We start from the raw sequence: 14,518 nt of genomic DNA, 5'->3' as shown, positions 1-14,518 counted from the left end.
AAAACTGAGGCTTCAAGACACAAAACTGCTTCTTTCCCCAAGCAGTGGCCCTCTAGAACAAACTGACATTATTTACGTGTTCAAGTTCACTATCGCATATGTATTTCACATGTTTGCTACCTGAACCGCCACGTGGCTTAACAGCCAGAGAAGCCTGCTTCTTATGGGCTGAGTGGCTCAGCGGGATTAGCCCATGCGCCTGTCCAAGTCCGGCTTTGGAAAAACAGTCACATGTCTGTGGGCCCTTAAGTGAGGCAATGACCCTCCCAGGGCCACCAGGCCGCTGACCCTTTGCTGTGATCCCAAGCTTGTTCTCACCTGTTTGACTCTCATGCCATAATGGCTATCACGAATTGCACGGCATGCGGCAGACCGCGGAGAGCAGACGCTGGACACCGTGGATATTTCGTACTTAATACCAGATAATTGCAATTTAACGGGTCAATAGTGTGACGCGAGTCACTGGCGATCCGCTCTGTAGGGTGTGCTGCCGTTCGTTGTGGTGCCGTTAATCTTCAGAACTGCTGAGGCGTTAGTTTTAGCCAAAAACCTAGGGTGGGGGGGGGGGGGTGTTGGCTTCTTTTTGGGGGAGTTACAAGCTGTGTTTAGGTATACAGGCCTGATGACATCAGGAAGCAATCTGCTCCAATGATTTCTAAAATAAATGTGCATGAAATCAATCCAATATTTATGAGGAGGCCAGTTGTTAGCAAATAGACCATTAGAAGGACTATTAAGTGAATTTGGTGGTTGTTATGATCCTGGTAATAATGCTCTCTGATTAGTGCTCTCCTCCTTTCAGCATTTTTGCAATATTTGGGTTTCTTAGGTGCATGTTTGCATCATCTATCAGAACTGCCGTTGTCTAAAATAGTGAGATTCTTAGTTTTACGCTTCAAAAATCACAGGGGGTGGAGGCAAAAGCCCACGGCAGGCGGCACAGGGAACCAGGCAGGAGAACATCCTGGATGGGAAAAAAAATATTAAATGTGCCTTGTCTACTTTAAGACAGAATGATAACAGATATGTTCCATTTGGATGTCCTTTCCTGACTGGTGAAATACTTTGAGCAGCAAAACAATACCTGCAATGTGCCTGCATGGCAGTATTTCCAGAATATTCTGCAGTGACATGCACACGGCCGAGACGTGAAACACGGTTAATGTTGGGCAACATTTCTTTCCTCAAACCCATTTCCCAAGTGATCACTAGGCTTCATTGAACAGAACTGATTAAATCAAAAAATAAATTTTGCTCATTTGGTGTAATGGACAATTGTGCGTAAAACACCTCATAAGACCACTTTCATTTTATGCTCTGGAGGAAAAAATAATATTTCACTTATGATAGAAGATCACAAGGTTACTTTGGAAGTGAACCTCGGTGAGAGTCTGGCTTTCTGCCACATGTTACCGGGTCCTGCTACAAAGTAAATAATCATTAAAATCATTTTTATGAATGATACAACATTATATCAAAGGATGAATATCACAATTGCAAGTTTTGTCATGTCATCTAGCACTTTACGATTATGCAAAAGTATTCAAATTACTCTTTTAACCAAGTCTGCAGCACGGATTGTATTATCGTGATGAATGTATTTAGCAGTATTCATTTCAAATACTAATGCCAGGAAGCATAAATATACCACTAAGCCAAAAAGGTCGTGAAGTATCTTTTAGTCGATCTTTTAGTTAATGATGTTCCTTAACATTTTTTTTATTTACTTAACGGATAGTTTTATCCAAAGCGGTGTATAAGTAAGGCAGACAGTGCATCAAAAGCATATAGCTATTTAGTAGTTCAATGGGGATAAGTGTAGTTAGGCTGAGCTTCTGCTGAGTGACCAGTAACAAATGAAAATTAGCACTGGAGCCAGATATGCAAGTTGAATATGGGACACAAGGGAGAGAGAGCTTCAGCGCTAGAAGCATGTTTTGATACATTCACGTTTCAGCCAGGAACTTCTGTTACGCTCACCTGAATTACCTTGTTAACATGGATGGGTCAACAGTCCCCAAGGCCAAAAAAATAATAATAAAGAACAGCCTTAAAATAAAACAAAAGATATACATAGAATTACTAGTGATGTAGTCAGACATTGGCTCGCAGCTGCTCTGCTGAAGGATGTGGGTTCATTTAGCTTGTAGCTAAAGCAATAGTCCTTCTAATACAGGTCGATTAGCCAGATAGTTAGGGCACAATAAAACGGGCAGTTATTGGACATAATGATGTGTACTTCTCCTTCATTTGCATTCCTCTGCTCTCGATTTCTCTCTCACAGGCCTCATTTAACACACGCTTTCCATACTCTTACAATGATGGCTTCTTCTCTGTTGCTTTCCTTTTGTCGCTACATTCAGCTATAGCACCTAGTCGGCATCGCAATAGCATTTTTGCTTAAAATAACTGTTTGCATTATCATTATTTACTGTTAGATTTTATTTTCTATAGCTGGAACCTTCCAGAATTCTGGCAATGCATTAACTCAAACAAAAGCATGGCTAAGCATTATACCGCAGTAACCATTGCAGTATGGAATAAAACCCAGCAGATAAATACATTAGCACAGTTTATCTCTATCCTTCAGGACGAAGAACAGCAACCCAATCATGCGAAAGGAATGTAATGCGGTCAACAGAAGGCCCAAGAGCTGAATGTTTCATTAAAGAACTTCAGAATAGGTACATTCAAGAGTCAAGAGTATGACATAATTCAGCCATTTCTGGACTGGAACCAGTAATCTTCAGTTTACAAGCCTGTCTTGAACTTCTCTGTAGGAAACTTCATCAAGCAGCACAGGTTTGCGGCCTGCAGACACAATGAGGTACTGGGTGGGCTGCCTGTGCACTGCAGCCCATTCACTCTGCGAACACATCTCTTTTGTCTTTGATGACGATAAGCTGTCATGCTTCACATTTCAAATCAGCATTCAGAACTTTGTACCTACAGCAACAAGAAATCAGATCCCTGTAGCTGTTATCTCAGTGATGTTCTTCTTAAATGGCCATGTGATAAAAACTATAAATGTTGTAAAGCTGCGACTTGAACGAAAGAGAATGAGATGGATCCTTAAATTCGGGTATTCTACATCGATCTGCACATCTCCTCTAACTGTTTATCCAGTAAAGGGTCACAGTCAGATTGCAACCTCACCCAGAAAGTACAGGACACGGGATGGAGAACGTGTGTATTTAAACGGCCTGTAGGCCAGCGTTGTCTGGAGAACACAAACATTTTCATTTAAACACTGTGAGGGTAAACTCAGTTCTCAGAACTTATTTAATTCCAGCTCTCCTACTCGGCTGGATGCTATGTCTAACTCCCTCAAGGGTTTGTTTAATATATGTGAAGCTGATTTATACACTACAATGATATCTGTATATGAATGAATCTGTTTAAACAGGTTACAGATCACCAAAATAATCCCTAATGGAAGTTCATGCAAAATTGAGTCTCAACTGCTTTGGTAGTATGATAGCACATGACTTTGAAGATTTCGCAGCACACAATGCAGACTGCATCTTAACACTGAAGCTGACATTTATATATACCATACGTTCATACATAATATGCTCAATGCGAATCATGGAGGACCTTTTTACATACACCATGGCTCAGGAACTATATCAATGTTATTCTGCCGCCTGTGTTAATTTCTGAATTCTTGTCATTGTTTACTTTGTAGTGTATTTGGTGATTTGAAGGTACCACAGCACCCCGCAGACACGTGACCCATGTACCAGCGTGCCTCATTCACGGCCCTGAAAGCTAGACATCTGTTTGTCGATAGATATTCTTACAGCAGAATCATTTCACCCGTTCAAAACCTCATTTTTCTTTATATATTCTTATATTTCCCCAAATTAATACTATTTCCAAAACATAAAAGGAAAACAACATTTAGGGGAATTATTAACTCTACAAGCCTTACAGGCTTAAAAACATGAATTAATTTAAAATATCCTTTTCAAATATTGCATTACATTTTAAAAATATTAATGTCAATAAGTAATATTATGAATATTTTCCCAGAGAAAAACACTTGCCTTGGTTGCATTGATCCTGGTGAGGTTAGTCAGAAATTGTCCTTTTCTTTATCATGGAACAATATTGGAAACCAGAAGCTGGCCTGTGAATAGAAGGTGAAGATTATTTGTGAATCTGTGTACAATTTAATGTGCGTTAAATTGCATACAAATTGCGTGAACTTTGGACTAAATTATGCTACATAAAATATATTCTTTCATTTTCTATAATTGCATATCCACAGTAGCTTATGCTAGGAACCGTAGAGCAGAAAAACAAAACCTTACGTGCTATTCATTATTTCCTAAAATTTCACCCAAAATAAGAGTTCTGACGTCTCGCGCATCGACCGTGAGACACGCGCGTTCCAGCCACGTCACCCGCTCACGCGCCACTCCTTGTGTTTCTCACGCGGAGGGATCCAGCTGTAAATAGCCGTGAATTAAGGCATCTATATCTGACTGTTATTACCCCCCGTTTTTTATTTGCTACTCATGTATGTTCCTTTAGGTTCCATTTTTATGTGAATGCTGTAAATACTTGTGTTCTGGCGGATGCGCGTGTTATTTTGTTGTTTTATTTTTGTCAGTTTGGCGTGATTAGGGCATGCTATTGCTCACGGAAAGCAGCACGAACGACGGTTTAAGCGATAAAGGAGGTCTTGTGCCTGGTTTATAGTGTGAACAAGGTAAATGGATTTATCTGTGAAGTTTAAATTATGCAGTAGTGGAATCTAAAAGGAGCTTATTAATGTTTATAGGCGCTTGTACATTGAAGTTGCGGGGAACGTATTTATTTTCATTTTAATTGTTTCCTTTTGACAGCTCTTGCGGTGACTTCATGGAAACAGTACCCCCGCTTCTTTTTCATGAATCATCAGTCCTTGAGCTGTTTCGATAATTCAGCCGGTAGGTACAATAACGCCCACAAGCTGTCCTATTATACAAGAATTAATGGACGAAGCGCCGGCAAACGGACTGCAGTTTTCCGCCAGTTCATAGCAGTCCTGAGTTATACAGAGAGTTAATAGCCACCTACCAGCCAATCATAAAATAGCATTTGTTGTTTCCGGGTAAATTCCAAAATAAATTACACGTGATCCCGCTGCAAGCGCGTTATTACTCCACAGACGGAGTTCAGACAAGGTGGAAGTGGCAGACAAGATCCCATGAATGCGGTAAGACAGGGCTCTCAAGTCTCACTCTCTGACCCTAAAAGACATAATCTCACTCCAAACTTATGATTAAACTTGGTAAGTAAAGTGCTTTTCACAGACATGTAGTCACAAAGCAGCACACAACAAAATAAATAAAAAGAAGTAAACAAAAAATATTAAGACACGCATTAAAATAAATGACAGATAATTATAAAGCAGATTAAATGCCAGATTAAAAAAGTTTTTGGCTTTTTTTTAAAAGAATCCAAGAGTCTGCCAAACATAATTGAACGGGAGATTATTCCAAAATTTGGAAACCTCAGATTGAAAGGCTCTATCCCCTCTAGCCTTCAATCTCCTGTGAGGAACGACAAGTAAATTATCAACCTGAGATTGAAAAGTACGAGAGACAGTATGTTTGAGAAATACAATTTAATATTGCAATAAACTAAAAGGCTTGAGTCAAAATGACCAAAATGGGGAGGACTTCAGTCCTCCAAGTGAAGTAAAAAATGACAAACCTCTCTCAGTCGTTTCATCAGAGCAGTCTTCTGGGCATTCCTCTCTGTCTGCCTATCCAAGACTATTTCCGAGTGCAGGTACTGGACCCTTTTGTCAGAGACCTGGCTGTAGAGCTTAGTCGATACCAAGAGTTGGACTTGCTGGAGTTTGCCAGAGAGAAGAGCCAGGAAGGTCAAGACGACAAGGATGACAGAGAGCGGGACCGCAGAGTTGTAGGTCATCAAAGTGGGATTAGGAAGACATTTCTCCTCAAAGAGGGCCACAGAATATGAGAAATCCCTGCTCTCTCTGTTATCCTGAAAATTAATGCCAATGATGGTTTTTTCTTCCTAGGAAACAAAACAGTACTTTCAACCAGGTTAAGACAACGAACATAATAAAACAAACAAGGTATTGACGAGTGGTACAACCGGACTTACAGCAGAGCTGATTTTCAGGGGAACGTTGAATGGCTCCAAACTTTCTAGATGGGTTTTGATGATAACAATCAGCCAGTAGATAAGAGCATCGATGACCATAAATAAAACCCAGACTATGAAGTTAGTCAGGACAGGAAGACTGAACTTCAGCATGGCCTTGCACTCCTTGGTGGTAAACCAAAGAGATGGGATTGTGGTGTAGAGAGCCTCTTCATTTTTTGTCAGGGGCATGACAGAAATCTGTCCTGTAGCTTGTTGCCTCCTATCGTACTCGATAAAGTAGCTGGTGATAAAGGTGTTCATAAACTTTCTGTTGTGCTGGAACTGCCTTGCATACAATACTGTGAAAACCAAGACCAGAAAGAGACCAAGGACTGGACCTCCTATTTGGCTTATGGAGGACATGGTGTCCATTACACCAAGTACGTGGTCTGCTGTGGCATTTAATGTTTTCTCTGCATGCTTCAGCATATTCGCCAGGTCTTTAGAATCAACCCTGGATGAGACGTGTAGCTGAGTCTTGAAATCAACCATTCCAAAATGGGGATTTGCCTGCAGTTGCTTGCCGATCCATTTTAGCATTTTAACATAGTTGCTAATGGGTGTGAGGTCAATGAGAATGCGCCTGGTCTCCAGGTTGCAGATCATGCTCCTAGCCAGCTCCTTGAGGTTGCTGAATGTGTTCTGAACATTCCAGAAGATCACTATACCAGTCCCGGCAGTTATGAGCAGATTCCTCCCTTGCCGCATGCCACAGGAGATCAGGAAGAGGACTCCAAAGCGGCGAACATCCTTGGAAATGAATAAGGCAGGTGTGGTAACAGCTAAGCTCAGGCCCGCGACGCACCCCAGCACCGCCCTCTCATGCTTCAGAGATAAGAAGCTGAGGAAGAGGAGGGCACTAAAGGCCAGACTGATGGTGAAGGAGGTGAGAAGGCGAAGGAAGCAACGTTTGTAGGCTTCCCTGCGGTCGGAGGTGTTGAGCAATGCAGCAGTGGACGAACACTGGGGCATGAACTGCTTTAATTCTGGATACAGTGTGTGCATCTTCAGCATGATGCCTGTTAGCTAAAAAAAAAAAGTGTGATTTCACAGCATTATCACAAACAATCACTGCAGGCAACGAGCTGACAAGCATGGAAGATCGGCTTTTCTGTGAACGTGGCACTCGCTTGGCAGCACGCAGTCAGAATTCTGGGAGAATAACTTATACACATAAACCCTTAAACTTTTGCAAATTTCTAAATCATTTCCAACAGCTGATAAATGGCTACCTCGAACAGGTAGTGAATATTGTAAAATTTACTGTGGTTAGACAACACTTCAAACAGCCTGAAATGTAATCATTAGTCCTGCACCAAAAAATACATTTTGCACAAACAACCGTGTTTTAGATGAGTTAACTAGAGGACCTTTGATCTGCTGGTTACTGTGTTATGAAATCCCCCCTTCCCTTTCATAACATTAAGACAACCTGACATTTACACCAATAATATCTTTTCCCAGTGGAGAAGGCTTAAAGGGGGGGAATTAGGATACCTGTCGAGCTGAAGTCGGTGCAGCCGTCGCTTTGCAGTGGATCTGGGAAATGCCAGCATTTTTGGTCTCTGTCTTTGAAACTGTGGTACTTCCTCTTCATGAGAAACCACCAGGAAGTTACACAACTGACCATGTTTACGCGTGTTCTGTTCCAGTACAAGACTCTGTAAAAAAAACAAAAACAACGTAACATTTTTACGATGTAATGCTAAGAATACATGGTTTGCAGTAGATCATCAAAGTGTATGCATGTCTGGTAAAATAAATTATAAAGTCCAATAATTAATATTTACCAAGCCTATTCAACTTGTATTGAGAGCATGTAATGGGAGAAGATGGATTGGAAGTAGACAACTGTAATTCCAGAGTAATGGAAGAAACATTGACATCCGTCAATTGGCTGATGACACCAAACACAGCAGAAGAAGATCTGAATCTGGGTATAAAGAATGTTATAGAAGATGGTAAGGAGCATGCACTGATTACAGTACATTGCTGCATCCACCGCATGACAAACCACCTCAGGGATGAGAACCTGAGTGCAGTCGTGCAGTGGGTGATACCTCAGCACCACACCAGTCCAAATGGACCAGTGTGAGTTTTTTCTGTTGGGTGGAGCGCCAATCCTGCCACCAACCAAGTTTTTCCCTGTACGTTGGAAGACCTGCTTGATGGGACTATGGCTAAATGTGAAGAAAACAATCGTTATAAGCATAGGATCAGCAGATCACTTTAGTGTTGATGGTTCAACAAATCGGCACATTATCAAGAACAACAGATCAGACACTCGAGAAAAATGTCACAAATTAGCACTTGGCAGATAATGAAGGATGTCGATAAAATCTTCAAAAGTACTGATGTATCGCTAACATCAAAGATCAAAAGAGAATATGGTATGATGCCATATGGGTGTGAAAACCAGTCAGTATTATGGAGAAGATCCTGCTGATGGCTAAAAAGGAAGTTGGCCAACAATAAAATGGATGGACTCAATTATTACACAGAATATATTGTTGAGAAGTGTCACGATCCGAGAACAAGATGGATCATTCTGAAGAAATGTTCTCTATATGGCCAGCAGGAGATGACATCAACTTGATAGCAGCTAATAAAATAATTTTCTTAACCCATTCAAATTAGCCTCCTCCAGGTATCAACATCCTTTGTTCATTGGGTAAAAATAGTGTCATGAATCAAATGAAACTTCACTTGTAGGGGTTGGGCACTAGCGTACATGATAGAACAACTGTGAGCAAAGCCTCCCCATCAGAGAACTGAGATTCTGACCTTTCCTTTGCGTGGATCCATACTTATGGCCGCCGGATGGCGCTTTTGCTGAATATGCACCAGTATCATTGTACCAGATGTGGACTCAGGGCTGGCTGTACCTTTTCAGAAGTCCAAGGAAGGCCCTTGGGAGCCGCCCTCCCCCCACAAAGAAAACTGATGATTCCACTTCCTAGGCAATCCTGGCAGTTTTGTGGGCCCCTATTCTACCTATAGCTAGAGCCAGCCATTAGTAAACTAAGGTGTGGTAGGTTCCAGAAACATGCAGGCAGTGATATAACGTTCTGAACTGCACCGTGAGTCTGCTCAACCTGATTCTAGAGAAGCAACATTCCCTTATCTCAGTATCCAGTACAACTCTGAAAAATATTTTCAGGACTAATATCCTACTGGCTGAGAAAAGCACATTTAACTGTTCCTCCACATTAAGCAATTGCTCAAACCTCGATATGACAGCAAAAGACAAAAAAAAAGTCTTGATCACTACCAGTAAAAAGTGGTTTTCAGAGGTGCTATAAGAGCATGCTTGTTTTTCAGCTGTTGCTGGGGGTTTCTGGAAAGTTCCCCGGACTGGAGGCTCGGTGTTTGGTCCGTGGACCTGAGCCGCTGCCAGCTGGGTTGCGCAACAGGGGTTTCGGTGGTTGAGGAGACAGACGCGAAAAGCAAACGTGCAGACAGCTGTCGCAAAGATGTAGTGCGGACAAAGACGGTGTGGAAGCCTGACAACGCAAACAATACAGAGATCGACGCAAACGCGACCCTGCAGAACGACCTGATAAACAAACATCACCATCACAAACATGTAACGACTCTATTATCAGTCTGAAATACCATCACCAGAATTACTGTTGACTGAACTCAGTAATGTAGTCAGATCTGTGTCTGATTTCTGTTGGCTCACCCTAAAGCTCCAGATTACATATTACTTATCCTTCTCCTTATTACTATTTACGTTTTGTATTTTATTTGCATATATAGGACAGCCGCAGTCATTAAAGGACTGATATTTTTCACATGGCTAAATCGTAAGGTTGCAGACATTTTAATAAGTCTATAATAATAGATTGTTTTCTGTCTTTATGCCTTTGAAACGTATGCAGAGGAGTGCGTTTGTAGGGAAGGTGTCAGTTGGTGGTTTTCTGTTGATTTCTGTTGATATACTGCTGAAAAACAAGTTATTCGAGCAGTTTAAAACAAAGAACTGGGGGAGAGCACTACAACATCTGTTTGATTTGTTGCTGGTACTCAGTATCTGTGTTATATCCATTTTTTATTGTTAATTTGAAAAATAACTTACATAAATCTCTGTACCCAACCATACTTTACCAAGACATAACCTTGGCATGAACACATTGCACCGGAAAAAAATGAATATCCATTCCTGGGTTAATAACAGCAGGTCTTATTGATGTTTTCATGAGGCATTACCCCTTCCTCCGAAATGCTGTGCCTTTTTACATTTGCGTGTGTTTCGCATCCACTCCATTCGCAGGTTTGTGCATGTGCATGTATGGTACGCCTATGTACAACGCAAAGCAAACGAAAATTACAGAGCTTGTTACAGAAACAAAGAAAAAACGTTGAATGTTGTAGAGAGGAATAATGCCTCACGATTCGGTCTCATTAAAACATTTTAAACACTCTTAAGACTCATTTACTTCCCAATCATCGGAAGCATTTAATAATTACTAAAAATAGGAAATAAAAAATTGGTCTTGGCTTGTAAAATAAACTAACAAAAAATATATTTATATATATTAAAGTAATTTTATTTTCCCAAAAACGACAAACAAAAGTCAAAAGTTCATCGTGTGGCAAATCCCCATTTTCTGTACTTTTTGAGTCATTCGTTGTTTCACAAACAGCGCCGCTAAAATTGAACTTTACAGCAAAATACAATACAGCACAGGACTCTCCGCTGCTCGCTTAGATAAAATTCATCCCGCGAATCCAGTTTATGGGTTTATTCTTTTTTGTTTGTATTACTCTTTTTTTTTTTTACAACAATAATAAAATAAAAGATGCAACCTTACACTATTTTGTAGTCAACCACTATTAAATATAAAACCATTTTCCTTTATCATTCTTTTTTTTTTGTTGATTTTTTGCTTTTTTTTAATCAGAAACATAATGATACCAGGAGGTGGAATGTCTCGATAAACATCTCAACAGTTGGCCACAAAAGCCCGATAACTCATTTGCTGTAGAATTCAATTCAAGGTGAAGGAAAAAAGTAACTTAGTTTTTTGTTTTTTTTCTTTTTACATGCACTGTACAAGAAAACTGCAAAAATCCAAATATCTCTTTTCTATCAAAACATGCTGAGTTACTGTGTGCCCAAGCCATGTTGCAAAAAATCCCTTTTCAACATGCTTGTTAGACAAATCAAATCCATAAAAGAAATACAGACATAAAGAATCCAGAACCGTAAGATAATTTACAGTTCTGAAGGAACCGGGACGGAACCAGGGGAATTGGACAATGACGGAAATGAGTAGTACAATGACCTGGGGGAGGACAGAATTGAGAAATGTACAATTTGCACATAATATCTGTCTTTTTAAGGCTTGCGCCTTTACAATGAAATTAATACTTTACATTTATTTTAATATTATCTTGTCACATAAACAGGTCTTGTTAATAAGCTATAAATCTTTTTTTTATGCTTCCTGTCTGTAAAAATACAGACCAGTGTGTGGTCTGACAGGCGACAAATACGGTGTGTCTCTTTGAATCACGGCGTTACATTCACTCCCTTTTAAAACCATGCACTAGTGAAATTCACCTTTAAAAATAATATAAATTGTTGAAAATGGCTGATCTCTATCATTTTTCTTTTTATTCTTTTTTTTTGCAAGTTGCAGCCTCAAGAAAATAATTTAATTTTTTTTAAAGTTCAGCTAAATTTGTGATCATGCAAAAAAATTATTTCCTCTTTTAAATTTCATACAATATATCAACAGAGAAATAATTATGATAGATCAGAAAAGTTCATCTTGTTCTGGGATGTGGTGTTAATGACCTGCAGCGTCGGTTACAGCCATTTTGAAAAGTTGACTCGCAATTTCTCAGGACCTGCTTTAGCTGTGAGGGCGCGTAGCTAATCTGGGTTCACTGGGCTGCATGGAGCGCAGGTGCCTTGCGCTGGGTTACACCCTAAATTGCTGTGCCGCATCTCACTGCCCCTGTTCTAACTTCTGCATTGCTGTGGCATAACCAGGCATCTGATAAGCAACGTTGTTACCCCATCTTGTACGTTGACAACAAGAGCAAAAAAAAAAAAAAACATAAATAAATACAATAAACAAAACAAAAAAACAAGATTAATGACTTTGATTTTTAGTTGTATTTTTTATTTTAAAAAAGGGCTTCTGTAGAACTCATTGATTGGTTCTCAGTCCACCCTCCATGGCTTCAGATTGGATGAAAACCTAGCATCACGCAACTCCATGTTTGCCAGTTTGTTCATGCTGCTTCTATCTGGTTCTCCCCATAAGGGTTTTTGGAGCGCACAATGTGTGCAACTTTTGCCAAAAACACAGGATCACCTTTGCATCCCTAGAAACAGGCTCAAAGGACACAACATCAAGCATGCATTGTAACCAGGGTAACCAGGGCGTGGCCTGTCGAGACTTTAAACTCCAACTCTGGCTGCTACAACAACGCTATCTTTTCTTGCACTGCTATGAACGAGCATAAGGTCCAGAGGAACTGTCCAGTGACGATTGGGAAGCTCTCCTGGTCAAAGGTGCCAGGGTCGGGTCCACCAATGAGGAAGGGGGGAAGAGCTTGAACCAGCCAATCACCATGTTGGACAAGTCAAGATCGTCTAAAAGTATCTGAGCAGCGCCCATAAAAGATTTGTGGTCCATGCGTCCGTAGTCCCCCCACACAATAATCTGTCAAAAGCAAAGAAGCCAAAGTCAAACATCCATACACTCAGTCATGCTCATACTAATTTACATTTCAAACAAAAAAATACTTATTTTTGCAGAATTGACACGGTACCTGCAGAACCTTCCCGCCTGGAGTGTCTTCAAACGACAGTTGTTGCTGATAGAGGGGATCCAAAGTTTTCCGAGCAACTTTCGTTTTCTTTTTGGCTACACAGGCTCCATTTTCCAGAAGGTACACTTTGACATAGGGTGCTAGGAGAGGAAAACGCAGAGTCAGGCAAAGGTGACTAAGAGGCTTATCCCTCCCCACCCTCTCCATGCAGCAATTCATTTTCATGGAGCTTTCAAAGAGCATGATGGATGGATTAGACTCACCTGGCAGTGCCTTAGAGCCTGGTTTTCCCACAAGGCCACGAGCTCGAATGACTTCCACCTCTAGCAATCCTTTCTTATCCACCATTCCAATTTGGATGTCACCTGAGAATATCAGCAAGTCAGCATCAAGTCCTGCAGTGAACAGTAACTGGAACAAAATGAAGCCATCTTAGTGTCAGGCTTACCCATGGAAGGTGTGGCCAATGTCTGCCGGCCCACAAGCTGAGCAGGACCAAGACCATCCAGGAAGTCACTGAACTGGCTGTCAGAAGAAAGCCGCACCCCAGGAAATATCAGGCTGTAGGAGACAAACAAAGACAATCTCTTATTTAGCTGCACAAACATAGATTCTGATGATGGTTTTAGGGGCTCTGATGTAGAGGGACACAAAAGCTTTCAATATTTCTTTTACTTTGTGATGGGTGTACATTACAGGTGTTGATATTGGGTGTAAATTACTTGGGAGGTGTTGACCCACGTTACTCGGAGGTGTTGGGTGTACATAACTCGTGGGATGTTGACATTGGTGTACAGTACTGGGTGGTGCTCAAACTAGCTGTACTTACTTTCCTTCGGAGCTGTAGCTGTTCATGCTGCCGTCGGTGGACTCCCGGCTGGCCTGCCGTGTCATACGGCTCCTCATCTCCACCGCCAAGCCTGTCTCCGTGCTCCTCTGGATGGTGCTGCGTAACTTCTTCCCTCCCGCTTCTGCAGAGGGGTGACAGTGGGGGAGAGAGGAAGAGAGAGGGAGGCGGGGGGAGAAAGAGATGCAGGCCTTGTCAACTCTGGAAAGGGAGGGCTTGCAAGGAGGGAGGGGAACGGTGCCCTTAGCGTACTGCGCAGCAGAAAGGCAAAACTGTCCATCCAGTGCAGATCCAGACGGGACATTCCAGAAACACAGGTAGGACATGGCATGCCTCTGGCTGCGTCCCGCTATAGACCTGGCCATGTCAGCCCCATGTTATATATGCAGTAAAACCCAGGAAAGCAGACACACAGACACAGGCTGGCTCTGCTGCCAGCTTCCACTTGGAACAAAGGATAAATCAGCAGGTAACCTGAGGCATCGTCTTCAGAAACCCACCATTAAGGGTGTAGCATTACTCTGGGTAACTTAGTTCTCCACACAGTCCCAGGTAGGCTGCGTCGGTTTATCCAGACGCCGCGTGTGAGTGCAGAATCGGGAGGAAGATTGCGTGCGTATTACTTAGTACCACTTAGGGAGGGGGTGTGTAGAGTGTCCAGCCTGCTCCCCAATACTGATCACTTATATCTCTGTACCTGCTGGTCCTGGC

The 14,518-nt window shown here is 41.5% G+C and overlaps 2 protein-coding genes across 34 annotated transcripts in view; both read right to left on the bottom strand.

The window, feature by feature from the left end:
* Positions 1-2,216: 2,216 nt before the first annotated feature.
* Positions 2,217-7,757, bottom strand: LOC125748610 (dendritic cell-specific transmembrane protein). 4 transcript variants are annotated; one of them, XM_049024983.1, is made up of 4 exons: positions 7,666-7,757; positions 6,127-7,194; positions 5,707-6,036; positions 2,217-4,132 (listed from the first exon to the last, which is right to left on the bottom strand). In XM_049024983.1, exons 2-4 carry the CDS (start codon positions 7,180-7,182, stop codon positions 4,079-4,081), a joined length of 1,440 nt encoding a protein of 479 aa, XP_048880940.1. In that variant the 5' UTR covers positions 7,183-7,194; positions 7,666-7,757; the 3' UTR covers positions 2,217-4,078. The 4 variants fall into 4 exon arrangements, 3 of the variants coding, with proteins under 3 accessions (XP_048880940.1, XP_048880942.1, XP_048880943.1); XM_049024985.1 differs by lacking the exon at positions 7,666-7,757 and having other exon boundaries at positions 2,217-2,946; positions 4,050-4,132; positions 6,127-7,465; XM_049024986.1 differs by lacking the exon at positions 7,666-7,757 and having other exon boundaries at positions 2,217-2,811; positions 4,050-4,132; positions 6,127-7,465.
* Positions 7,758-10,871: 3,114 nt separating this feature from the next.
* Positions 10,872-14,518, bottom strand: part of rims2a (regulating synaptic membrane exocytosis 2a) — a 111,695-nt gene continuing 108,048 nt past the window's right edge. For all 30 annotated transcript variants that reach the window (XM_049024961.1, XM_049024955.1, XM_049024956.1 and 27 more), the window contains 5 exons: positions 13,790-13,931; positions 13,409-13,521; positions 13,224-13,325; positions 12,961-13,100; positions 10,872-12,851 (listed from right to left, as the gene is read on the bottom strand). In XM_049024961.1, the coding sequence (XP_048880918.1) occupies positions 12,636-12,851; positions 12,961-13,100; positions 13,224-13,325; positions 13,409-13,521; positions 13,790-13,931 (713 nt within the window). In that variant the 3' untranslated portion in view covers positions 10,872-12,635. The remainder of the gene's footprint in view (positions 12,852-12,960; positions 13,101-13,223; positions 13,326-13,408; positions 13,522-13,789; positions 13,932-14,518) is intronic.

Source organism: Brienomyrus brachyistius, chromosome 9 (genome assembly GCF_023856365.1).
Source record: "Brienomyrus brachyistius isolate T26 chromosome 9, BBRACH_0.4, whole genome shotgun sequence".
NCBI classification, from domain to species: domain Eukaryota; kingdom Metazoa; phylum Chordata; class Actinopteri; order Osteoglossiformes; family Mormyridae; genus Brienomyrus; species Brienomyrus brachyistius.
Note: the sequence above shows the minus strand (reverse complement) of the source record. Positions and strands in the feature narration are given on the sequence as shown.